The 25,070-nt window shown below is 51.5% G+C and overlaps 7 protein-coding genes across 7 annotated transcripts; 5 read left to right on the forward strand and 2 right to left on the reverse strand.

Annotated features, from left to right (window-relative positions):
- The first annotated feature begins 15 nt into the window (after positions 1-15).
- On the forward strand, positions 16-1,544 carry BJX68DRAFT_240670 (uncharacterized protein). Its single transcript, XM_071040716.1, has 2 exons — positions 16-1,325; positions 1,387-1,544. The coding sequence occupies exon 1, from the start codon at positions 298-300 to the stop codon at positions 1,255-1,257; it is 960 nt and encodes a 319-aa protein (XP_070897169.1). The 5' UTR covers positions 16-297; the 3' UTR covers positions 1,258-1,325; positions 1,387-1,544.
- Positions 1,545-2,591: 1,047 nt separating this feature from the next.
- On the reverse strand, positions 2,592-8,395 carry BJX68DRAFT_256389 (pectate lyase superfamily protein-domain-containing protein; the record flags this gene model as incomplete). Its single annotated transcript, XM_071043177.1, has 15 exons — positions 2,592-2,834; positions 2,885-3,513; positions 3,567-4,247; positions 4,346-4,465; positions 4,568-4,645; positions 4,693-5,467; positions 5,547-5,632; positions 5,662-5,693; positions 5,776-5,843; positions 5,905-6,076; positions 6,126-6,217; positions 6,280-6,428; positions 6,518-6,896; positions 6,952-7,260; positions 7,679-8,395. The coding sequence occupies 15 exons, from the start codon at positions 8,393-8,395 to the stop codon at positions 2,592-2,594; spliced, it is 4,530 nt and encodes a 1,509-aa protein (XP_070897170.1).
- A 1,845-nt stretch (positions 8,396-10,240) lies between these two features.
- BJX68DRAFT_268567 (uncharacterized protein) lies at positions 10,241-10,936 on the forward strand (the record flags this gene model as incomplete). The annotated part of the gene is made up of 1 exon (XM_071046117.1): positions 10,241-10,936. One exon carries the CDS (start codon positions 10,241-10,243, stop codon positions 10,934-10,936), a length of 696 nt encoding a protein of 231 aa, XP_070897171.1.
- A 1,521-nt stretch (positions 10,937-12,457) lies between these two features.
- BJX68DRAFT_268568 (uncharacterized protein) lies at positions 12,458-13,746 on the forward strand (the record flags this gene model as incomplete). Its single annotated transcript, XM_071046118.1, has 3 exons — positions 12,458-12,496; positions 12,556-13,250; positions 13,341-13,746. 3 exons carry the CDS (start codon positions 12,458-12,460, stop codon positions 13,744-13,746), a joined length of 1,140 nt encoding a protein of 379 aa, XP_070897172.1.
- Positions 13,747-16,944: 3,198 nt separating this feature from the next.
- On the reverse strand, positions 16,945-18,318 carry BJX68DRAFT_256390 (TauD/TfdA family dioxygenase; the record flags this gene model as incomplete). Its single annotated transcript, XM_071043178.1, has 3 exons — positions 16,945-17,107; positions 17,179-17,983; positions 18,036-18,318. The coding sequence occupies 3 exons, from the start codon at positions 18,316-18,318 to the stop codon at positions 16,945-16,947; spliced, it is 1,251 nt and encodes a 416-aa protein (XP_070897173.1).
- Positions 18,319-19,240: 922 nt separating this feature from the next.
- BJX68DRAFT_256391 (major facilitator superfamily domain-containing protein) lies at positions 19,241-21,337 on the forward strand (the record flags this gene model as incomplete). The annotated part of the gene is made up of 10 exons (XM_071043179.1): positions 19,241-19,510; positions 19,563-19,664; positions 19,715-19,803; positions 19,854-19,929; positions 19,982-20,069; positions 20,117-20,210; positions 20,261-20,328; positions 20,388-20,616; positions 20,675-20,905; positions 20,983-21,337. 10 exons carry the CDS (start codon positions 19,241-19,243, stop codon positions 21,335-21,337), a joined length of 1,602 nt encoding a protein of 533 aa, XP_070897174.1.
- A 1,126-nt stretch (positions 21,338-22,463) lies between these two features.
- Positions 22,464-24,523, forward strand: BJX68DRAFT_256392 (FAD-dependent oxidoreductase; the record flags this gene model as incomplete). The annotated part of the gene is made up of 4 exons (XM_071043180.1): positions 22,464-22,743; positions 22,802-23,337; positions 23,394-24,293; positions 24,509-24,523. 4 exons carry the CDS (start codon positions 22,464-22,466, stop codon positions 24,521-24,523), a joined length of 1,731 nt encoding a protein of 576 aa, XP_070897175.1.
- Between the last annotated feature and the right edge of the window lie 547 nt (positions 24,524-25,070).

The raw sequence follows: 25,070 nt of genomic DNA on the forward strand, positions 1-25,070 counted from the left end.
AGCTTCGGGATGAACACAAACACATTCCTCAGCATCACATGCGTCCAACCAACTAAAGCCATCGAGGATTTATACACTTCCGCCATCCAGATATGACTCCAGGACACCTCTCGCGCTTCAACCGCCTGACTTGACACAGCCACACTGATCTACAAGCCCAGGCCCCCACCCATCTTTGTTTTCTCCACATTAAAGCAGATCTCCCGCCTCATTGAATCCAGACACGCGGGCTCCTCCTGGACTTTCTGCAATTTCATCCGACCACCAAGATCGATCCTGAATTCGATCTCAAAAAAGATGTCCATCAGTTTCAGCGGCTTCGGCGGCTTCATCCCCTCGCACCGGCGCTCCCACCGACAGACACCCTTCCCGCTCCTCGCCCTCCCCTTCGAACTCCGCCTCGAAGTCTACCGCCACGTCTTCCGCATCTATCCAGCGCTTGACGCGCGCCTTTCACCTATCGAAACCTCCCCGGACACTTTCACTGAGATTACCCGCAACAGAGACTCCAGAACTATCCTTGCCCGTCACGACCAAACTGACATCGAAAACGCGATCAAATTTAAGACCAAGAAAAAATACACAACAATTCTAACCCCGCCTTCTCTTTCTCTTTCCCTCTCCTCAACTTTCAACCTCTACCCAATCGCCCGCTCAATCAAATTCTCCGACCCTCCCAATACCTTGCTCGCTCTCCTACTAACAAACCGGCAGATCCACCACGAGGCATCGAAAGTCTTTTACAGCGAGACGTTCTTCGACCTGCCGTATGGCATCGAGCGCACGGCCGCGTTCTTACGTGCTATTGGGCCCGTGAAGAGGGGGTACATCCGATCCATAGGTTTCGAGTTTACGAGTCAGGAACTGTATGGGGTTGAAGGTGGGTCGAATGCGAAGGCGATGAGAATGATCGTCGAAGATCATCTCAAGGAGATAAGGCGGCTGGCGGTGATTGAGATTGTTATGTCGGCGTATCGCGGTATTTACTTGGATGCGGGGGCTGCTGCTTCGAGAAATAGGGATGGTGATGATAGTACCTCTGCGGCTGAAGGTACTACTACGACTTCTGTGCGACCCAGAGCATTTTCGGGCCTGGAGTACCTTCAGGCGCTAAAAGGTCTCCGGGAGCTGAGGGTTTTTGGGAGTGTGATGGAGTTGTTGGTTTATGAGGAGGATAAGGAGTGGTTTCGGGTCTTTGGGGAGGAGAATGGGGTCAAGGTTGTGTTTTGCGGAGGAAGAGTACATCCGCCAATGTGACCAAGCGCTGACAGATCGGCTCCTAACAGAAGAAAGGGGATAATCTTCACAGTGATGGAATACGACAGGTATGTCTACTTAGGGAAACGGAATTTGAATTTACTGGGTATGCTCATTGGTCGACTCAAGGCAAGCGTTGGACGTGATCAGTGTTATCTACTGCTCAGCAAAAGTAAGTCCGTCCATGTCCGTGGCATAATTTAACCTCGAGATGGGCAGAAGCCATACGCTCATAATGTTGGCGTTGGAGTAGACAAAAGAAGTAACCACCACATGCTAAAGATGAGGAACTGCATAGAACCTGGGCTCAACTAGGCCGCTTCTACTTTGATCACTAGGAAGCAGTGACCGTGCAACACGAAGTATTTAACTGTGCACTAGGCCGATCAACGATTTGGTTGCTCTAATCTAGTAGTCCAACTATGGTATAAACTGAATACCGCGGAGGAGCGATCTTTCAGGTCGGCAACCCCATTTCAACAGGCAATAGACTAGCTAGATACCAACATCGTAACCAGACTGTTTAGTCCTTAGGTGATTAATTGTGGAATGTGTACTGTTTCAACCTTTAGACACCCAATGTTGGGACTTGTTTTCATACTCTTGTATGAGATTGCACAGCATTACAAGTTCGAAGCAGCAGATACCCTGACAGGTACTGTGTCTACATCGAACCCTTGCGTCAGTGCAGTGACGGGTATGCAGAGGGGAGAATATTGGACTGCATAAGGCATAAATTGATAACCCACAGTCCGCTTTAGCCAGCAGAGATTCCCCCATAGTCCGTGGTCTGTACTCAACAAGATAGAATGTGTACCTCGATTTCGCGTCTTTATAATTGATTAGATTCCCTATTTTGTGGCTAGAGATGGATTTCTCGTTCCAAGACAAAAAGCTATACATAGCATTGCTTTGTTTTATAGCTCACTTTTTTTGATGGGTCATATAGACGAGATTTAGGTATGTGAATCTGCTAGATGGATGATGCGGCATGTCATAACCCACACGTATCCAGGGTTAGGTGTAGCAAAAGCTATGAAAAACCTATGTTAACCTAGAAAACACAATTACATTATGTTCTCCGCTTTGAATCAGAACAAGCGTTTGAAGAAACATAAACCCTAGGAACCGGGTCAATTTCGGTGTCATATTGGTGAGATTTGAGGGTTTCAGTAGAAGTAGCGAGGTGAAATTTGTATGCACCCCCCCACCCCCTCCCCCCCTCTCTTCTCCCCTCCCCCCACCATCATGATTCATGATAGACAGAACATGATACAACAGGTGACAACCTTCATCCAAGGACCCAGAATCCTTCCTATCCTATTACGCGGCGTCTAAACCGAAGAAACGGTATAATTCCACCCTCTCAACGGCGCTGTGCAGTACGTAACCCCCGGAACAACACTCCCCGAACAAGCCACGCTATCACTCGGAAGCGAGGGGTTAACAGCGACGAAGAGCGGATGCGTGATTCCCGCCTGCACACAGATAGCAGGGCATGTCTCGCCCTCAGCCGCCGTATGCCACTTGCCGCACCGCAGCGTCGTACCCTCTGCCACAGTTGCGTTTGCGGGAGGCTCGACGAGGTAGCTGCCGTACCCAGAGTGATCGGCGTTCGGATCGTGACCGGAGCCGTAGCCGGGGTTTGTGGCGTTGTAGATCCGCCCTGCGGCGTCAGACAGAGGACCCGGCCGTGCGCGGTGGACGTGTCGTGGAGGTTTGTGCAGAAGGGGTCGATCCAAGGGTTGAGGTCGCGGAGAGTGAAGGGTCTCCCCGTGGTGGGGTCAATCATGGTCTCGATGTTGGCCTCCTCGATGCTGTCGCACGTGTCGTCGTCCTGCAGGACGTGGGTGTACTGGCACGAGAGCGGGATGCAGAGGGTCTGATTTGCGAACGCGCGTGAGCAGTCGCGGGTGAGATCCTGGTTGCCGATGTACAGGGCCGCCGAGGCGACGGAGAAGTCGAGGGCGATGGATGTGCATGTGTCGCCTTCGACTGTGGTGTAGGTAAAGTCGGAGAGACAGAATGGGGTGTCTTCCTCTGGCTCATGGACGATCAAGCTTGGAGGGATGCTTTTATCTCCAGAGATGCCACACTTGGACTGGACGGTCTCGAAGTTTGCTTTGTAGAACTCGCCGTAGTAGGAGTAGGGGCTAGATTGCATCATCTGGAGCTTTGTTACGTAGCAGTACGAGCACATCTCACTTAGTGGCATATCTTCCACAGTGGATACTCGAGTGAAGTTGCGGATGACCTCTGATAGTCTGTATTAGCAGGCTGTTTCAAGAAGATCGACCGTAGTAGCTTACCGTTACAGTAGAATCCAGTTGTAGGGTCCCTATAGCAGGTCTCATTCCAGCCCGCCCACATGTTGCCGCCGTAGATCTCTGGAGGGTAGTTGTAGAGGGAATACCCAGAGCAGTATTTCTGCGCATTGTGGAACCACGTCGCCAACGATTCACCGCAGCCAGAATCACAGACGGCATCAGTGTGCTCGATATCCCCCAAGCTCCCATGATAGGATGGTTCCCAGAATGAGAACACGGTATCCTGACACTTGACTGTAGCCGAAAGAGCGGTGACACAGTCATCAGAGAAGGAATCAGGAAGTTCGTCAGGAGTGTATACTGTGAAGCCGGCAAAGTCCCTCTCGCCGGTTGTGTCTTTGGACCCTTTGAGCCATGCCAAGATAGAGGACATGAAGCCATTCTTATTGTCAGCTGCCAGTGTGGGCAGCTCGTTGACCGGGCTGAGCATTTCCACTGTTCCTTTGGTAACCAGGTTGTATATCCAGATATCATAGCTCTGCTCGACCTCGAAGAGTTTGTCCTGACAATCACCAGTCTCAAGACATTTTTGTGAGTACTTTGAAAACCAACTATACAACCCTGCTCCGAGTAAGTAGATCGATGATGAATCCACCAGCCGCACAGCCCAGGAGAGAGGACAAGTGTCAGTCCCGCCTGCGCAATCATCAAAAATAGGATCGTCTGGAAACAGCCCGTAGATATAGGAGAAGAAGCAGCAGGGATTGACTGGAAATATGGAGACTCGGTTTGAATCATCCCCATCACAATATTAGCGGCACTTGACAGTTGATACTGGTAGAGCATATTGTGTTCTGAAGAAGTGGCGTACATCCAGGTAGGACCCTGGCTTTCGACGAGAGCACCTCGCCCAGAGAAGACATCGATCTGCCCTTCATCGGCTGCGTCGAGATCGTGGTCCGCAACCCACATTCAGATGTTCTCCATATATGCAGACGACCTGGGAGTCATGTGGAGTAAGGCAGATACAGCAATGCAGTCACTGTTGATGCCGCCCGCTTTAGGGCACTGGCTCGTCTGGAGATTCGATCCGATCGCTCCACCAACCCTGAAATGGGAATCTATTGGTGTCAGTAACGGATTATGAATGAACTCAACTGTAACTTACCCCATAGCCCCGCTGAACCTTGCATGCTCTCATGAATATTCCATTGAAGCAGAATAGCGCCTGCAGCTGGTCCCGAAACTGTAAACATGACGTCTTGGATCTCAACAACTCCGGACTCGCCTGGCTCCCCGACTTTGACAGCAGGTCTTGAGGCCGTAGACTCCTGGAATTTAGGGCCTTTGGCCATGATTTGAGGCCATGCTTGGCCTACAATCCGAGCGCCAACGGGGATCTTGACAGTATCAATAATAACATACACACCGTATGGGATATAAACAATCGACGACATGTTGGCCGCTGCTGAGAATATGGTATTTAGCGCTGTCGTGTCATCGGTAACCCCATCGCCCTTGGCACCAGCTGGCTTAAGATTGATGACCTGGCTGGCACCAACATCCACATATTTTGGCCGACGCCCCGTGTAAAAGTTTGGCTTCATGTAAGCAAGCTCGGATGATAGGAGGGATTGGGTTCGATTCATGACAGGAATGTTAAATGCATTCATGAACTGACTGCTTCCGTTAGAGCTTGTTACCCTTCCAAAGCCCCAGTTATCGACCAAGACTTCGTTGCCGCCGGCCATAAGCATGCGTGATACAACAGAGTCAGTGACAGCCGACTCAACATTGAAGAACCCCACGTTTTGAAGGAGCATCGATGTTGAGTCTTCAGCGTAGAGGGAAGTGACAATGCCAGTTGGTGTGTTCGCGATGATTGCGTCGACGAGGAGGAATGACCCCACGCCCTGCCCGGTACTGCCGATTGGCCCACCGGCCTTGGATCAGTCAGTACGCAAAATAATCAATCTAAATGAAGTAACCCCTGTTCTGGAAAGAAGGCATTTGGAAACGTACACCTCCAGTGACCACAATACCCGTGGTGCATGATTCAATGACGACATCTTGCATCGTCCAGGCCCAATCCCAGTGAATCTGAAGGGCTGTGTTACAGTTGACGAAGACCAAGTACTAGTGGTGAATTGCTGGTTACCAAAGTAGGCTCTATAGCGAATATTAGCTCGAATGCCCAAAAGCTGCAGGTATCCCCTGGGCCATGGCATGGATGGGGACTTGTCCAGCGTACCCGAAATTGCCGCCAACAAACGTCAGATCCGCCAAGAACCCACCACTGCCGTTCTCCAGGTAGATGCCCTGCTCGATGTGAGTACCACTACCTACAAGTTGAAGACTCTGCCTCGATTACCTCACTCACCTGTTGCGTGTTTCCAGCGACGTTCTGGAGCATATAGGACTCGATATTCTCCAGGGACGTGCCTTGCGCGACTTGCCAATGAATGGCGCACACATACGCCGATTGGTCGGTGCGAGTGATATCTATCTTGAAGTTCTTGATACAGCGCAGAAAGTTGTTGGTGTTTAGATACCTAGACAGTCGTTTAGCGGCAGACAAGAGATGGTCAGAAGGGTTCATGCCATTGCTCTGACTCTCCGACATATACATCGGAGGTAATCACACCCAGTCCCACGAAGCTGGCGGCGGCTAGGATCGTCGGCACATCGGTAGGCTAGATTTCATTGCGGTTAGCTCTTTGGCCAAGGGCTCATGATGACCTGTGGGTAGACGCACATCTCCTATAAACTGTGTATTATAGTACTGGATGATCGAACTGCTGACCAGATATGTCCCAGCAGGGAACCACACCACAGCTGGGTATATGGTGCTCGAACCGCAGTCTGCGCCGCAGCGACCACCCTCGGATATCGCACGGTTGGTCGCTTCAGTATCATCCGTCGCCTGTACGTTTTAGTGTCGGGATTTGACAGTAGAGATGTGGGTCTAAGTCCTATGGGATAGTCGTTCTTACCTTTGGTACCGTAGTCTTTAACATTTCGCCAGACCTTATATCCTTGAAGGGCGTACGGACTAGCGCCATTTTGCCCGATGTTCGCCATCCAGTACGACGACGTAGCACGCTTCACCTGGTTCTCCTGCAATGGCCCTTGCAGTCCACGGAGCTGGCCGAAGGAGGTATATTCAAGAAGACCATCTTTCTGGTGGAGCACCTGGGTCATCGCATTGGTGTCATTGTTTCTCAAGGTATATTTGGCTCGCATACGGGCCGCAATCGCAGCATAGTCGACGTCCCATGAAGTTGGGGGTTCAGACTCCGCAACGTCTTTGGCCGCCCGAACTATCTCTGGGGATAGAGAATAGCCATAAACTGGGTGGGACTCGTTGGCTGACTGGGGACTGGCGCTTCCTGAGTTTCGCAAGAGATGCATTCTTGCTTGCGTCGACGTAATCAAGAAGAGAAACAGTGTCGTCTTGCCGCAGCTGGGTTCCAGTTGTATTGAATCCATACCTGTTGGCTTGGTAGTTCTCAACACGAAGCTTATTCGTAATGCGCAGTGCTTTTAGGGCTTTGCCTACCCTTGCTTGAGCAGGTATGCGTTCAAGGTTGTCGCGATGATGAAGGTGTTGGTGGCCGGTGTGTCCAAGGTGGGAGGCAAGAGCAGAGGGGCCACACACAAAAAAATAAAGTGAGACAGCAGAGAAGCAGCGAAAGAAGTTTTCTGCCGGGAAGAACCGCGAAGCATTCACGAATACCTAGTATTCTACTAGCAGTCAGGCCACTGAGGCTTGTCCAGGTCGGTCAGCGCCCACCCAGGAATTGGAGACTTCTGGCGCAGCTGGTTAAACTCCCTCCATATATCTTTCAATGAGCAAGTGCCCATTGACATGAAGTTGTAGAACTTGTCATAGCAAATTGCCCAATTCACAGGCACCTTGCCATCGTAGCCATCCTCATCTGGCCCATCAATCGACCAGTCCGGATCGACCGCCCAGAGCCAGGAGTACATGGCATCATCACACGAGGTCCGGCACTCGAAAGTGATATACAGGACAACGTTTGATAGTACACCCGGCCTGAGACGCCCCTGTGCTCGAAGCGCTCGGAAATTACTAAATAATCAGCATCGTCTCGAGAGAAACTAGGGTGGAAGAATCCAACTCACGTTCTCACCCCGCTAAAGTCATCTCCCTGCCCATCAAAACGAATAAAGTCGGCTACTTTTGTATGCCGGATTTCCTCGGTCCCCAAACCAGGAGCCGGCGCCGCGCTAACAACCTCGTCAAAACGACCGCGGAACCGCTCCCACTCCGGCGAATCATCCAGCGAGAGACAGTATATCACATAGCCCCAGATCTTTTCACTCCCCCGATCGAGAATTCTCTGGATCCACGGCGCAATGCGGCTCCTCGCCTCCGTGAAAGCCCGGTCCCGCGGCTCAAAGTACTCATCCTCCAGCCGTAGAAGAAGGTCCGGGTCAGCCGCATTGAGAACAGCGCGCAGTTCTGTCTCAGAGAGGACCGCTGCCCTCGCTTGTTCCCACTTGGCCTGCAGCGCCGGCTGTTCACTGGAGCGCCTTGATTGCGCGGTCTCGCGACCGACGTTGTCGAGCTCGCCGAGGAGGTGGAAACCTTGGGCAATCATCATGCATTGGGGAAATGTTAAGGATTCCTTGTCCATTGCTGCAGCTTCAAAGAGGTCATCTACCGACTGGTTAAGGTATTTCTGCGCGCGGGCTTCCATCTCGCTGCGGGAGGGGATCCATTCGGCGATCTTGTGTTTTTCCTCTTGGGTGATCTCGCTGGGTGAATTGATTGCTTTGTCGAAGAGGCGCTCTGTTTCTGGATCGGACCAGTCTAGGATACATAGGGATTCGGGATCTGTGGCCATCTTGAGCGACTTTGTTCGTGGAGCGGATGCACGAGGTGTGGGAGGGGAGGATCCAGGTACAAACGGCGGGGAGGAGGTCACTTTAATACGATTGTCGTTACGCTAATCCCAGATAGGCAACGCTGGGCTAGACTGGACTAGCGCGGCCATTCTTGATGATCCTCCATCATGATCCATCTCTGATCTAGTCTTGTACTCTGTTACTTTGATCACATAAAGACACAGCAGCATTCCCGAATCTGGTGGTGACGTCGCTGAGCAGACAAGCGACATGGTTGATGTGATATCAGTCCTCCGCAAATTCGACAGTGCAAATGGAAGTTTCATGCCTCAGGTACCCTATCCGCTCTCTTATTCTGCTTCCAAAGATCCTCTTTTCATAACATTCTCCCGTTGGTCATTCACCGCTCGGCCCTTCCATCCCAGACGTATCCAACTAACACTAAATACTTGGCACCAAATTACCATGGTCAGGTCTTACAAAGTAGGCTCACTCGATCTCTCCCAATCAAAAGCACAACTAGGAAGCTGACTCTTGGCTTCCGGGGATATCATCTCGGACGACGAAATGTTGAGCAGCAACTGGGGTTCCGGAAAGCCAACGGTCTCGTGTACGAAATCGACTGCAGGCTTATCAAAGTATCGGCACTTGGCGCTGGTGATGATGATGATGATGATGATGATGATGACAACGAGGGTCACTGGGAAGAAGACGGGATCGACACAATTAACCTTGTACATGCTTTTGCCTGCAGCCAACTGGTTTCAATCAAGAGGGATATCTTGCTCACCTTGAAGGTATACAATTACTGCTCTATACTACAACTGCCCTCTTTTGTCCACAGCTAAATCGAAATCTCAAAATAATCCAATAGGCTATATGAGGAACATCAAAGAGTATCTTCACCAATAAGACCCTGACAGCGGCAAGGCCTTTGATCGTGGTTACTAGGCTTACATGAAAAAAAGTCCTAGCGGGCAAATTCAACGGCTATCAGTTCTATACTGGACTGCCTAGCAACCCCAACGGTATGGTAGCTCTACTTGAACAGGCTCGAGCTGAATATGAGAAATAGGTGATGCCACCTGGGATCTCAAACCTTGATGGCGTCGAAGCTTTTGAAAAAGCAGGCCAGGCCTACATGAAGGAGGTTGTAGAAACTATAGATACTATCAGCTCTATCCATTCTAAGGAGCCTATGGCCATTCCCGAATACATGCTGGTTTTGCTTGGTTATCACGATGATGGCACTCAGTACATGATCTTCTGGAAACATGGACAGAAGCTAAATTCTTTCTATGTGGTGGTTATGTTGGTCACGTTGATTTGGACAATTTTGGGGGCCATGGAAGACCTTGTATGTGTTATAGTGGGATTGTACGTATATATTTACCTTAATCAGTAGTTAATGTGGCTAGACAATGGCCAAAAATGTACCCTGAATGTAAGCTGTTGTCCAATATGCTTTTCGAGTCTGAGATAAAGACCAGGAGAATTCTTCATCTGAGTATAAGCCAGAGGTGCCACTTGAACAATGGAGTAACTTGCTCGACACGAACAAAGAGAGGACGGACAATCTAGGGCTAGAGTTCTTTCTCCAATCTAAATCACTTGGCTTTCAGGTCGACCAAAGGAACAAGGGCTTTGTCATCTTATCATTCAAGTATACTCTTTTGTAGTTTTTGTAGACTTGCTTGACGACAACAACATTCAATGACTTTTGTATCTTGCAAAAGACCTTTGATATGGTACTTCTCCTCGAGGCTATAAATAGAACGATGTAGTCCCCCGAATATGGTTTAGATAAGTATTGTTCAAGCAATATCAACACCATCACCACCAAAATGCCCTGTGAAGACTTCTCCCAGCTCTGCTCCGCCTGCCTCGAGCGCGCCAGCAAGTGCAGCGAGCCCCTCGCGCGGGAGTACATCCCCGTCAACTCACTGCGCCTCCCCCCGTCCACCACGCCCTATACATTCACCGCAGAAACGTCCACCCAGTTCGACACCAAGATCGGCGGCGAAGTCATCGGCAAGGCCCTCTGCAAGAACCTCGAACCATACCTAAAGACCCGCGACAAGAAAGTCCGCCGCTTCCACATGTGGATCCGCCAGACGACGCCGGCCGAACGGGGCCCGAACACGCGGAGGAGCCCCAAGGTCATCATCACCGTGCTGGCCGATGTGGATACCGCGAACCTAACCACCATCCCGAAACTCCCAGAGTACCTCAAGATGGATTTCCCGACGGAGTTCAAGGACGCGGCGCGCGGGTTCGAACTCGAGGTGGGCTCGTGGGAGATGAAGGCGATGACCCAGGCGGACCACGCGAGTGTCTTTCGACTGACTTGGTTTATGGCTTTGCATTCGCCGCAGGAGCACGAGGATTGCGCGCCGTATATGATCTGGAGCAACTTCCCGCCTCTTGCCTATGGCGAGACGAAACCTGCTGATGTGAAGGAGGACCCGTGGTTTATCTGGAGGGAGAAGCATCCCACCACGAAGACGGGGATCCCGGCGGGGGCAGTGGGAAGTCATTGATTCGCAGGATTTGCCTTTGTGAGTAAGATCTTAGTACATTTCCCGGTGTTTGGTGTTTTCTGCTTATACAGCAAATCTAAAAATCTGAAAAAAACCTCTCATTGCCCATTTTAGGGCTCTTAGCGGACCTTATCGGGGCCCACAACGCAAATTTTCTCCTTTCGGGTTGGCTCTAGGTAAGCACTCAGCTTTCAATACAAGTTTTATTTCTCCCCATTTGATAATCTATACAATAATTCTCTTAGGCTTGGAGCACAGAGTGATTGTGACTTCTAGGCAATGTAGATGTGTCGTGGTCCATGCGACATGACATCCAATTCATGTAACCCTAGCTTTGTCTTTCATAACAGCTGACATAGAATTTAGTCCGCGGGTCTATGAACGCTAAGCCTGTATAAGCCTGTATATGTGGCTCTCAATCGGCGCAAATTACTAGCCTCTTCACGGGCGATGAAGCAGAAGCCCTAACAATGAGGCTACGGATCTGAAGGAGAAAACCGCTGGCAGAGGTGCTACAGGACCCTGAGTTGGAGTTTCTTATCCGAGGAGGTCCTCGGATGCGCCGTACTTGCATGGTGAATATCTCGCGATGGGATTGGAGATGGTCATGGTAGAATGGAAGAAGGTGGCTATGCCGTGGTATCGCAAACTGGAGAGACTGGTTAGGTGTTCACCAAAGGTAAGAAGTACCCATATAATACGACGAATACGGAAGGTACGCAGGTTGCCCCTTCCTTTAAGGACAAGGAACTAGACGCAGTTGATGAGAGAAGGAGCGATCGAGGTCGGAGGCCCTGTGCTGGAACGTACCTTCTTGTTTGTGATAAATGTAATTGGTTATCAGATTCGGAAGGCGCTATGCTCGCCCGGGCTCCTTCCTCCACTATTCTTCACGACCAATGTAAGGAAGGTGCGACCCAGCGTACCTGCCTCCCTGGGTAGACACGTCGCTCTAGAATAGACGCAAGCGCTAGCTCACTATCAGCTTATATACTCATGATGCAATCTTATATCTCCCCTGAGCGAGTTCTCATTCACGGGAACTGTGTCGCGCGCGGGGAATGGTATTAGATCAGGAATAGATCAATATCCAGTCATCGAAAGTGCTTGTAACCTTGCATGGCGTGGGAACGGCCATCGCTGCAATTTTACTTTCGCTCGCTCTGGAGCTAGAAATCCACATATTGCTGACGTATCGTGCGTGCTGTCAACTCCGCAAAGCCCTGGATGCTTGAAGCTATCCAGAACAGCCCTCTCTGTGTGCTATTGGTTATTCGGAAGTCAGGAAAGGCAATCCTGCCGCATAATATTGCTTACAATGAAGATTAATACAGGGATGTCATGGCTGCAACGCAAATGTACCGTAGCAGTGAAGATTCCGATCTGGACGAACCGGTTGTGCGACCCTGGGGTGGGGCACGGCACATTAGACGCATCGGCGCCTTGACCCCTCTCTTCTCCTCTTTGAGCTCTATTATCTCTATCCATGAATATCATAACCAACCGCCCTTAGGCCGAACCATGCCATCCCCTCCCAAGAAGCCCCTCGACGTCATAATTGTATCGAACCCATCCCCGATGCCAACCAAGCCGTCACAGCCCAGAGCTAACAGCCACAGGTCGGCGGCTCGCTCACAGCCCTGATGCACGGCATAACCCTCCACCGTCTCGGCCACAACGTCCGTATCCTCGAGAAATCGCCCATCGCGGCCCCAACATCACACACGGCGGGCATCTTCCTCAGCCCGCACGCCACAGCCTTCGTCGAGCGCGTCGACCGTGTCCGCGAGATCCCCCTCGGATCGCCCGCGCTACCGGGGAGATTAACTGGCTTTCCGTACCCATCCTTTCCGACCCGGCGCATTATAACCTCCTGGGGCGCGTTGTACTTTTGGCTGAGGGCCAACTTTGATGGGCTGGGTAGTGTGTATATTCTGCATCCGCCGGAGATTGTGTGTCTGCATGGCGAGGATATAGCGAGTGCAAGGCGTCGGGCGGTTTATGAGCAGGAGCAGCGGGTTGTTGAGATAAAGGATGGGTTTGAGGGGGATAGCGCGAAGGTATCGGTCGTTGTGGAGGACCTTGGTCGTGGACAGACTCGCATCCTGCCAGCTGACCTAGTTCTCGGCGCCGATGGGAGGCAGTCAACCGTACAGGAGATCGTCCTCGGCGCCCGCGCCTACCGCCACTACTCGGGGTATGTGGCCTGGCGCGGCGTTGTGCCGGAGAGCGAGCTGAGCGAGGAGACGAGGGAGGCCTTTCAGGCGAACATATCGCATGTAACCAGAAGCAAAGAGCACGGGAACGCAGTCGCGTATGGCCTCCCACCCTCTCCTCCCTTCCTTCCTTCGTCTCGGCGAAACAAAATAAAGAGCCAACCCCCTGACAAAAAGTGATTCAACAGATACCCTGTTCCCGGCCCGACAGGCTCCCTCTCTCGAGGAGATCGCAGTATCAACTTTGTCTGGTACTTCCGAGTCCCGCCGCCCCTCCTGCCCTCGATAATGACCGACATAAACGGCAATGTCCACCGCACAACCGTGCCTCAAGGGCTGGTCGATCCCACGATCTGGGCCAAGCAGGTCGCGCTAGGAATCGCACACCTTGCACCCGCGTACGCCGAGGTCCTCTCCAAAATCACATCCCCTTTCATCCACGCAATAACAGATTCCTACCCTGGCCCAACAAAGGCATCCTTCATGAACGGCCGTGTCCTCCTCGTTGGCGATGCACTCGCGCATCTCCGCCCGCATGGAGGATACAGCACGAGTTTGGCTGCGCTGGAGGCCGGGTGGGTTGGGGAGGGTTAGCGGGGAGATGTCGATTGCGGAGTGGGAGGGGAGGGTTACGAGGGTGGTGTATCTGTGGTGGTGTCGAGGGATCTGGCATGGGCACTCGCTTTTGAGGGCTGCGTCTTTCTGGGAGGTTGTGGTTAGTGCGCTGTGGTATTGGGCCGTGTTTGCGTTGGAGTTGGGGAGGGCTCATGTTGGGTGGTAAAGGGGGAATACACAATTAGATGTTCGAGGCAAGAATATGGCCCTGAATGAGAGAGTCCGCGATAGGGAAGCATTACACAGTGTAACAAACTTGGACCACAATATTTGACTCAACCTGGAATGCCTCACGCGTGCTTGGATTCCAGGCTAGAAAATGACTTTCCTGTTGACTTTATCACCTAAAACCTGATGCAAATATCTTCCGAGCTCTGTATGACATCTCCAGGTGTCTAGCAATATGTACCATTGATCGACAGATGGGCGTAGAGTCTCGGTAGGGCTGCAAGAAACATTCTTCAGACAAAAGATAGCAAGCCCAGGCCAGAACCATTGTAAGAAATATAATACCTGGTTAGAAGTACTCCCTTCTTGGAAAGCTTGAACGTCTAACATCAAGCTTGGTGGAGCATTCGCCTTGTTGGTGTACCTGTCTTGTAACTATTAGCCATTGGTGTAAAATGGTCTAGTGACTGTACAGGGGGCCTCTGTGCAGTAGAGCCTCACTATTGCAGCGGATTGGTTATCCGGGCGATTTGAGCACCAAACCGTGTTTGGGCGGCGAGTTGGATAGCCAATACGCATTACAAAAGCTGTATCGGTCGCTGAGTGGTATGGGAAAAAAGACATTAGCATCAGCATTGTCATTATTATTGTCATTATCATTAGTTTCATGTGAGTAGACGTGTCCCTCTAAGATACTATGTCAACTCCTTGATACCTAGTAGCCGTTATGAACCTGTAAAAAATGCCCGCTCCATCCTCTCCTGATATGGTAATCATAAACCGAGAACAAATGCGGGTGGATCAACACGCAGCGAGAAAAGCCGTCATAGAAATCGTCATAGCATTGATAGTCCTGTACTGCGTGAGGGCGAGCAGGTCGTCTATCCGCGCCTTCCGCTGGTTGTCGTGACCCGAACGCCCCCGAGGAAGCACAGTCATACCAGCTCCATCATCTCAAGTAACCGTGTTTGATAATCCCAAATCCTCTTACGGTTTCGGAGCCCCTTGAGTTCATACCAGTTCCTCTTAATGTCTCGGTAGAGAGTGAACCAATTCGTCTGGTATCTTGGAGGTCTAGGAAAGGTCCACTGCTCGAGATGCGCTTGCACATCGAGGGTATGGGATGTCACCATTCTAACGCTCACGGGGCTATGGTCAGATGGATAGGAGAGATATCCACTTGTCTCGTGATCTTTGAAGTCCTGTTCCGTAACTGTAGCCCAAAAATATGGAGCGTCGTCTGTCCATAGCTCCCAGAGCCATGGCATCTCCTCACGGAGTAAACGATACCAGAGGGAGACCGGCAAGTGGTAGAATGTCCGCGATGCTTGTCTGAGGGAGGCAATCTCAGGAGCTGCTAGGTGCTGAAGAATCAGTAATCGCAGATCGGCTGATAAGCATGCGAATACGTCTGAGCTGGTAGAGGATATGGCGGAGTTGCAGAAGGGGCTGTCATGCGGGATAAACGAGGAGGATACGTTCATAGCTTCTACTAAGAAGTCTCGAAGTCGGGGAACGTAGAAAGGATTTGCAGCAAGGTACTCATCACCAGGAGTATGGGCATAAGTGTTACAGCTAAGCACACGAAAGTGACGGCAAAGAGGTTGAATAGACTGGGCATTGAGGTCACGAAAGAACTCAACGAGGTCGTCAACCACTACAGCGCCTAGCCGGAGCTTTGTGAGCTGGATCCAGGTGCCGAAGCACCAGGGATGAAAAGGTAGATGGTCGTAATCCACGTCGAACTCGTCAATCACAGGGCACCGGGCTTCAATCTCGTCAATCTCATGCCGGACTGGGTTTGCTGAAATAGCCTCGACTCGTGAGCATGCGCGGGTAGCGATTCCAGACAGAAAGTATTTGCTATCTTTCTCAAAATCGTGGTCATCCACGGCAGGTTCCCAATCATCGACTTTCGGCACCAGGCACTGAACAGTCTGGCATCCTCTCATCTCTTCCACTGTGATCTGATTTCCGCTAAACGCTCCGGGGAAACGACATCCGGGTCCGGCAACGTGCTCAATGTCTTCGAGATAAATAGCCACTCTTCCAAGTGCCGGCTTCGTGTTGGGATCGAAGGAGAGCCAGTCCCCCTTCTCCGGGAGAGCGTCTTTCGGCCATTCAATGAAGTGACGAAAGTATACCTTCGGTGGCTGGTCTTCCCGGCAGAACTCGCTGTTCAGGAGTCGATGTCCCACGTAGAACATACATCCCGTGTCCTTTGTCGAGCATGGCCATAGCTGGGGTTCCCCAGTCGGCCACGAGTTTGCTCCTGGCCCGTAAGTTGGCCAGGAAGCGTCCTCCGCCTCGTCCAACGTCCGGACACGAGCGATATTGAAGGTGGTGGAACAGAGAGTGCAGAAGACCCTCTACAGAGATTGCAGTGTGAGACAAGTGTAGAATATGAGCGACGATGGTTTGACCTACACCGAACGTTTCGTCGTCTGTGCATCAGTGTTAGTTGATTTCAGGGTTGGTTTTGAAGCAAGTGATTGTAGAATGCGTACCCATGGTGGCTGATCGGATCTCCCTCCGGGTAAGGTAAAGATCCTATCGTCTGCCCAGGCGGTATTCACCCTGAATCTCCAGAGGTTTGCAGAAACGATGCGAGAGAAGAGTTGAGAAGAAGAAGGGAAGAGCAACCTGCCCAGCGAGTTTGTGTTTTACTCGTCCCAGTGCGGACTAGCGCGGGTGATTACCAGCTAACCGCTTCCGGCTTAGTGTGCACTCGCGCAGCCAAAGTACAGACGCTTGAAAGGCTCCAGATAACAGATAGAATTGACGAAGAGACTGAAAGATCAAACAATGCTCAGAGCGGCACTTGATCGAGAGTATCCGTGTTCCTCGGAATGTCCAAAGGTCTGAAACACCTTGATAGTCGCGGCGACCGCGATACTCAGCGCCAAGACCTTTGACAAGTGAAAGACAAGACAGCCTTGCGAAGAGAAGAGACATTGGCGTCCAGGAAAGTGACAAAATGATTTATCTGTATTCCTAAAGCTGTGGGTTCTATCTTCCCTTGTTTCCCGCACTCCGAACAAAAGGCTCAACAGGGAAAACCTCATTCTCCGGCGTGATGCCCTCATATATCTGCGCCCACCTCGGCCTCAGCACCTCGGGCGTGTGCCAAGCGTTCTCTGGGTCTCGTAACCAGAAACGCAGAAGGTGGCGTCTACAAGCGCAGTTAGGTCTCATGTTATTCTCACCAAGCCAGTAGAGTGGGAAATGGAGAAAGTAACTCACTGTTGCTCCTCCGAATCAATAAAGCCATCCCGGGCATGGAAAATCGCAAGGTTATTCACATATTGAATATCTCCCTTCTGGAACTCCGTATTGACACAAAACCTCTCACCAATAAAGTGAAGCGTGTCGAGCGCTTCAGCCTGCGCTTCAGTGATGGGCGGGATATCAGGACTGCGCGGAAGAGCGCCGAAACCCACAAAGTACCGCCGTCCGTACTGAAGAGAGACACGTTGCGGAATATCACCCTTGTCCGACGACGAAGCCGGAAGAAGATGTATAAGCGGCCGCTCGGTCCACTGCTTATCCGCCTTTTCAAAAATCTCATAATCCCACGGCTGCGAAAGCGTATGGATCAGGTCGGGCCTCGTCCGTGCAATCTCATTGTACACCCTCCACGTGCTCGTCAGCTTACTCGCGCCGCCGTGAAGCGCCGTCTCAAGCGCGAACAGCGAGACGATGTCGCCTGAGTCCGTGTGGAAAACCTGTTTATCGGTCGTATACGCAGGACTGCCGATGATGCTGTTCGCAGCGGAGCGGCTGAGATCCTTGATATGTGCGAGGACAACGTCCGCCGGTTTACCATCGTACTTGTGATCTTGGCGTCCTCGCTGAGGCGCAATGTGCGCAGAAATACCGGCATAGATGATGATGTTTTCCTCACGTGTGTGCTCGTCCACTCTCAGTCCGCGGATCACGAAGAAGCCGTGTCCGCTGTGCAGCTCGTCTGAGAGGCGGCGGAGTTCTGGGTGTAGCTCTGGGAGCGGGAATGCCTCCTGGGTTATGTGGCCGAAGGAGAGATCAAGAGCTGATGTTGTATGTTAGCGTCCGCAGGACAAATGGAGTAAGGACTAGCTTACATTTGAAATGAGCGAGAGCTGCGTCGATCTCGGCTAGCTGCTTTTCGTTGAGGACATATGTCCAGTCGTAAGTCTCAGCTAGTGTCTCGCCCTCCCAGACCAAGTCGCCTGTTAGTTGCTCGGGAAAGCCTTCGGGGACCTTGTCGGGTAGTCCACCGGCTGCGACACGTCTGGCTGCGCGAGCTTGCCACTTGTCGTAGTCTGGCGCATATGAGATGTCCGGTTGTCGCGGAGGGGCTTTGGCGGGCGGGGTTACCCAGGTGACTGTTGCCGTGCCTGACATAGTGCCTCGTCTTCCAGCTTGATTTCTGATTTCTTGTGAAGCCGGGGGAGGGCTTCGTAGCTCACAGAATATCAATTGCCCCTCGTCGTGTAATGGTGTCAAATACAGAAGGGTGCGGTCGCGAACTCGCAACATCTAGTCGAAGTTCATATAGCAAAAATATTGGCAAAATCACGCCATCTGCGAGATTTGGAGTCATTGAAATAAAAGTATCCTCCGGGGCCAGAACCCCTGTCCGCCACTATAGGTTTATTGGAGCATCCAAATTAGGACTGCGCCTCACCCGAGTCATGTCCAGTTAAAGTGGTTCTTTCTCTTTGAAGGTTGCTATGGGCCCTGGGGGCTTGGGTAAGTTCGACTCAGGTGCGAGGCGAGGCCAATGCGGGGTCGCGGCGTGGTGTGTATACGTGATTTCCAGCGGGAATGGGCCAAGCCAACCATATCCTTCGGAGGATTTTCGTTCGGATAATTTTCTCGGAGTGTTCTTGAGTTTGGATAGCAGCGAGTCATGAGAGAGAACGACAACTGGACCCTAGTTGTACGACTCAGATCCATGCGTATACTTACGTGGCTTTGACTCAGTGAATGTATGGTGCGAAGCACACTATTTTCCGAGGTTTATCCGTTAGAGACACGGGAAACGCTGCATGAGAGAAGAAGGTTTGCAGCCTTCACCAGTATAATACCAGTATAGTAAGATAAGCTCCAATATGGACACCAGCGGACTCATCCCGAGGGCTCTCTGGCACCTGCAAAGGATATACAGTTGCGTGCTTTGCAGAGCTATGACATCTTCTTCCAAGACATACTCCAAGTCAAGAGAATGAAGACGGGACGGAAAGATCCCGAGCATATAAGACACTTTCTCAGGCCTCCCATAGTTAGTGGAATTCTATTATCGCATTGTCGCCCGCTATCCACGATGAGTGCACCGAAAACAAACGAGATAACGGAAACCCCGATCCCCCAGGCCGAGCCCTCTTCGCACCACAACTTCAAGACGGCGAAGCGTGTTGACAAGCAAGTCGATGTTGTCTACAATGGCCCGACCGTTGACGACGAGGTTGCTCGCGAGGCTGCGCTTACAGCCCTGACGGCCGAGGAGGAGAAAAAACTGATTCGCCGCGTTGACTGGCATTTGGTTCCCCTACTGTGTCTGCTCTATCTTATGAAGAAGATCGACGAGTCCAATGTGTGTGGTTTCTCTCTGGCTCAATATAAACGGGTAAATTGACGCTGTCCAGGCCACCAATGCGCGAATCATGAACAAGGGTACGGATCGCAATATTCTGACGCAGCTGAATATTACGTCCGATGAGTTTGGGATGATTACTGTGCTATACACTGTCAGTTGGCCCTTTTCTCTGCCCGCACCTGCCAAGACTGACTCATATAGGTACCCTACATTCTGGCAGAAGTTCCATCCAACTTGATTCTGAAAAGAGTCAGCCCGTCGCGCTGGCAGTCGAGAATAATGATTACCTGGTGAGTGGTCCGTATACTAACTGCGCGGGGCCTCGTGCTGATTTATCAAGGGGTATCATTACCGCCTGCACTGCCGCAGTCAAGAATTTGGCAGGCCTCTACGCTGTGCGATTTATGCTTGGTCTGGTAAGTTATCCCACCTTGGCTTTGACAGTATTAGTAGCTAACACCAGACAAGGCCGAGGCCGGAATGTTTCCTGCTATCATCCTTCAACTCTCGTACTGGTATCGGCCGGATGAGATTGCCGTGCGATTGGTTTCGATTTGTGAGCTACCCACACCCTGTTCTTACTAGGCATGGCTGATCGAATAGATTGTGTTGGCAACGTCGCTGGGATCATAGGAGGTCTTCTTGCCTACGCCTTTAATGGTGTCTCCGGGGCTGGGGGAATATCAGGCTGGCAGTGGTACGTAGGCTCTCAGCGAGCCAACCCAATCCATGCTGATTTCGGGACAGGCTCTTCATTGTCGAGGGTGCCCTAACGATCGTCATGGGAGTTGTCGTCTGGATTTGCCTACCCGACTGTATGCTTCCCTCAACCCCACCGCCAAAACTATTGATCCTTACCAGAACCCACGTACAGTCCCCGCTACAACGAAATGGCTCTCGCCAACCGAAAAGGCCTTCTTGCAAGCCCGTCTCCCCCGAAGCTCGCCTCGCGCCGCCGAAGAGAACTTTGTCTTCAAGGAAGTCCTCAGAACGCTCCGTGACCGCAGACTGTGGCTCTTCACCTTCTGCTGGGCCTTCATGACAAGTGGAAGCGGCGGCGTCAAGTTCTACCAGCCTACCATTATTGCGAATATGGGGTTCAGGTCTGTCATTTCCCTAGAATCTATTACCGAAGATGCGGCTAACCTTTAACCAATGAAGCGACATCGCAACCGCTCAAATTCTCAACATCCCCATGTCCGTCCTAACCATCATCCTGATTATCGTCACTGGCTACGTGGCAGACAGAGCACGGGTCCCGCTCCCATTGCTCCCTATTGGTGCCACGATTATTATTATCATCTGCTACTCCGTACTCGTTGTCTATCCCAACGATATAGGCGTCTACATCGCCATGATGATCGGCAATGCGTGTTCATCAACCTGGTTCCCGTACGTTGCCCCCCTCTCCTGGTTCTCTCCGCACTCTTCTACCCTTTGTTTCTCCTTACTAACCAACACCAAAATAGTCTAATGTGGACCTGGCGCTCCCAAACCATAAACGGCGCAACGGGCTCGGCCTTTGCAATCGGCTTCGTAAACAGCTACGGACAGGTCGGCGACGCCGTCGGGCCACAAATGTTTGAAGACAAATACGAGCCGCGGTACCAGTTGCCCTTTGGGCTTTCTATGGGTCTTGTCGCGTGTTGTGCGATTACGAGTCTGTATACGTGGTGGGTCACGAGGAGGACGGAGCGAGATACAAGGAGGCATAAGTTGGCGAGGATCGAGGCGAAGAGGAGGAATGAGGCTGTGTTGGATGATATTAGTGATCGGGATTTGGGGGGGAGTGACAGTGGGAGGGGGAGTTTGGAGAGGTTTTAGGGTGCGGTTAGGTGGGGTTGATGAGGTGGTGATGGTACGGTTAAGACAGAGTTGGGTTGAAGTAGAGGTGGTTAAAATGGATTCAGGCTTGATTTGACTGGTTAGAATTAGAAGTCGGGAATAAAAGAATAGGTTGATACGCTTATCAGAACAAGCTAAAGATGGACCGTTTGGATCAAAAAAGGCGCAGAGTTTCAAGTGTCATAAATCTGGAGCAGCCCGCGTAACCCTAATTGACCTAATCACCGCCAACTTATGCCCTAAGCGGCACTAACCACCACCCAACATTCTGTCTCAACGCGCGGCAGCAACGATAATAGACAGAAGACAGACCTGACGGACTCGTATAAATCATGCGGTCGTCGCAGGAAAAGGTGGTACAGCAAAGACTTGTCACACACTCGTCCGCCAGATCGTGGCACAAATGCGATTCGGCGATCTTCTCTTACTCCAACAATCTCTTCCGTTTTCCCTTCCAGCACGCTCACCTCCAGAGAACCATGTTCGAAATATGCGTGGGATAGTTCCTCGTTCAATTCGAAACTCCTCATAGATGTCGTGCATTTGTTTCCTAATGAATTCGTACCCAGAACAGGCTAGATTTGAGCAAGCCGTCGATTCTCACACCCTCCCTATGATAAAAGTTGGGTGTCCGTCTCTCGTTTCCACGACCATCACCTGATCCTACGTGGTGTTTCACTAGAAGCCGCCGAAGAGAGATCGATCGTGTCCATGGGGTAACCCGCGCCCGATCCTAGCCAGAGCGCAAGTACCACTACTGATATAACTTCCGATGGGAATCTTCCGATGACTGCCTAACACCGTGTAACATGTCACCCCGATGTACTGGTTGTAGGTGTACGTTCTTCGAATTAATATACTCAGTTTGGCTATGGGGTGTGAGTCGATTGCCCCGCAATATTGCCCGAGGTTGTATCTGGAGTAGATCAATGGAAGATTGAGGCTTGTTACACTGGTGCCTAGTGTTCACGTTTGGGATCGAGAACTGTGCTGTAGCTGTGTGGTATATAGTATAGAGATCCAACCGTTCGTTTCTAGTCCTTATTCTAGCAGACTGGACAGCCTATTCTGTTATTCCTTCCACTATACATATTCCCCCTCAACAATGTATCTACCAGTAAACTACGTGTTTCTTACCCACCTTTTACTACTCACACTCATTACCAATTGCACGTCCGCTCGCACCGCTCACTGCCGGTGTCTCCCAACGGACCCCTGCTGGCCTGATCCCGGCGCATGGGACGAGTTCAACAGAACAATCAACGGCCATCTCATTTCGCTAAGGCCCATCGGAGCCGCCTGCCACGGTCCCGAGTACAACGAGACACGATGCGAAATCGTCAAGGACTCCACGCATAACCCGCTATGGCGGATATCCGAGCCAGGTATAGTCCACATTCCTACCCCCGCCTTCGAGTGTACATCATTGATAAACTAGTACAGCGGCGTACCAGTGGACAAACTGGGAGTCTGAAGAAACGATTTTGGGTGTTGAAAATGGGGGTTGTCCCATCTCCGCGCCTCGAGATACGCCATGCCATCAAGGGCGGATTTCACTGTATGCGATCATGGCGCATTCGGCGGAGGAAGTACAGGCTGCTATTCGGTTCGCGAAGCAGCATAACCTGCGAGTTACAATTCGAAATACAGGGCATGATGGGATGGGGAGATCGAGTGGACTTCATTCCGTGCAGATCAACGTTAGCCGACTCAAGACGATTCAATTCGTGGATGACTTTGTACCGCGTGGTGGAGACGAGTCCGACTCGGAGGGTCGAGCGGTCATTGTTGGCGCGGGCGTTCTAGGCATCGAGCTACAAGAAGCGAGCCAAGGCCACGGCTTGAATGTGATGACAGGGGTCTGTCGCTCTGTTGGTGCAGTCGGGGGGTTCCTGCAGGGTGGAGGGACATCGTTGCTTGCGCCGTCGTATGGATTGGCTGCGGATAACGCCTTGCAGTTCACGGTTGTTACGGCGGAGGTGAGTCAGACATAGTAGGATTTTCCGACGCCATTCAGACTAACTCTCCTTGACAGGGTGAACTGGTCGTGGCCAACAGGATCGAGAATCCAGACCTCTTCTGGGCCTTACGAGGGGGAGGGGGTGGGACCTTTGGGGTTATCATTGATGTTACCATTCGCACATTCCCGGACATCCCCATCGTCTATGCCCTGCTCATCACGTCAATTATGCAACAGAACGAAACGTCTCCAACCGCCGAACAGTCTCTTTGGGAGATTACCGGGGAAATAGCTAGTCTATTGCCCGACCTGAAGCGCCAGGACAACAAAACGAGCGCCATTATCGTCCCAGTTATACTCGCGGACCGGGTTGCCCTAACGGCTGCAGTGATGTTCCTTAATAGCAGTGATACGAATTCAGCAGAGACGCACTTTACCAGGCTCCGCGAGACACTCGACACCCGAGGCATTCCATACCTACTAAACGTAACAAACTACCCCCAGCTATCAACATACCTCAACGAACCCGGCCCAATGCACCAGAGCGGGATCGGGCAAATCGAAGGCTCAGTGCTAATCTCCGAGAATCTATTCTTCAAACCAGACGGAACCTCCGAGATAGTGGGTGCTCTTGCACAACTACACTTCCAACCAGGCGACTCGGTCGAAATCCTCATGTCCGCCGGCGGACAAGTCAAGGCGAACAAGGATACAATCCACAGCGCTCTGCAACCCGCCTGGCGCGAGTCCGCGTTGGGAGTTACGATCCGACGGAATCTGTCGCCAGACTCGCCGATCAAAATATTTGGGGATAGTATGCTGTCTTCGCTTCGGGGGCTGGAGAGCCCGTATCTGGGCTCGTATTGGAATGTTGCAGATCCGGATGAGCCCGAGCCTCAGAGGGCGTTTTGGGGTACGAATTATGGCAGGCTATACGGAATCAAGCAGAAGTGGGATCCGGATGGGCTGTTTATTGTACGGCTCGGGTTGGAAGCGAGGATTGGGATGAGGAAGGATTATGTCGAGTCAGAGATCGCAGGTAGCCTTTCCTCACGGCTTTTACATATCGATTGCCGGTGAGAACAAAAGAATGACCGCGAATTAATTCAGAATTGCCCTGGGGTTGCCCCACTGTTTATCAAGGCACTGGCATGGGCCTTAGTTATAACTCTAACTTGGGTAGGTTCTAGATACCCCTTTACTAAATGTGATAGGATAGGTAAGGAGGTTAAGCTAGTCAATAAGGTACGCTACTGATTGGATGCGCCTAAGGTGATCTAACCCACTTATCTTGGGGTTAGGCTATACATCCTATCTACCTAGGTACCTTTGCACTTCTGACATTTACGGATTTATGATTGGCAGACGATTATGATATGTTGAGTAAGATGGATTTAGACTAGTGAGGCTCCGGTGCCGAACTGAGCGGGGTCACTTTTACGAGGTTGGCGTATGGCTGACCTCGAGGGTTCAAGCCTCGCCTTGAACATCCTGAGTGTCTGTAGTCAAAGCCGCTAGCGCTTACTCAAACCTGCCTTGTGATGTAGGCGGAAACTTTCGCCCATGCCCTTATCTCATCATGTCCAAGAGAGTCTGTCCCGGAGATGGACGATGATTCGACGACGATATCTGCATGATGAGTGCCGGGTTACGATCTCACAGGCAACAGACCACCAGGCTCTATGTGTAATATTTCCGGGCTGACCGTGAATGGGCCTATCGCTGTGAGTCTTTCTATTCTATGATCATGAT

Source organism: Aspergillus pseudodeflectus (genome assembly GCF_044049435.1).
Source record: "Aspergillus pseudodeflectus strain CBS 756.74 chromosome Unknown BJX68scaffold_32, whole genome shotgun sequence".
NCBI classification, from domain to species: domain Eukaryota; kingdom Fungi; phylum Ascomycota; class Eurotiomycetes; order Eurotiales; family Aspergillaceae; genus Aspergillus; species Aspergillus pseudodeflectus.

Excerpts from the sequence above, each read along its gene's own strand:
- BJX68DRAFT_240670 (XM_071040716.1), top strand. The coding sequence starts at position 298 with ATGTCCATCAGTTTCAGCGGCTTCGGCGGCTTCATCCCCTCGCACCGG.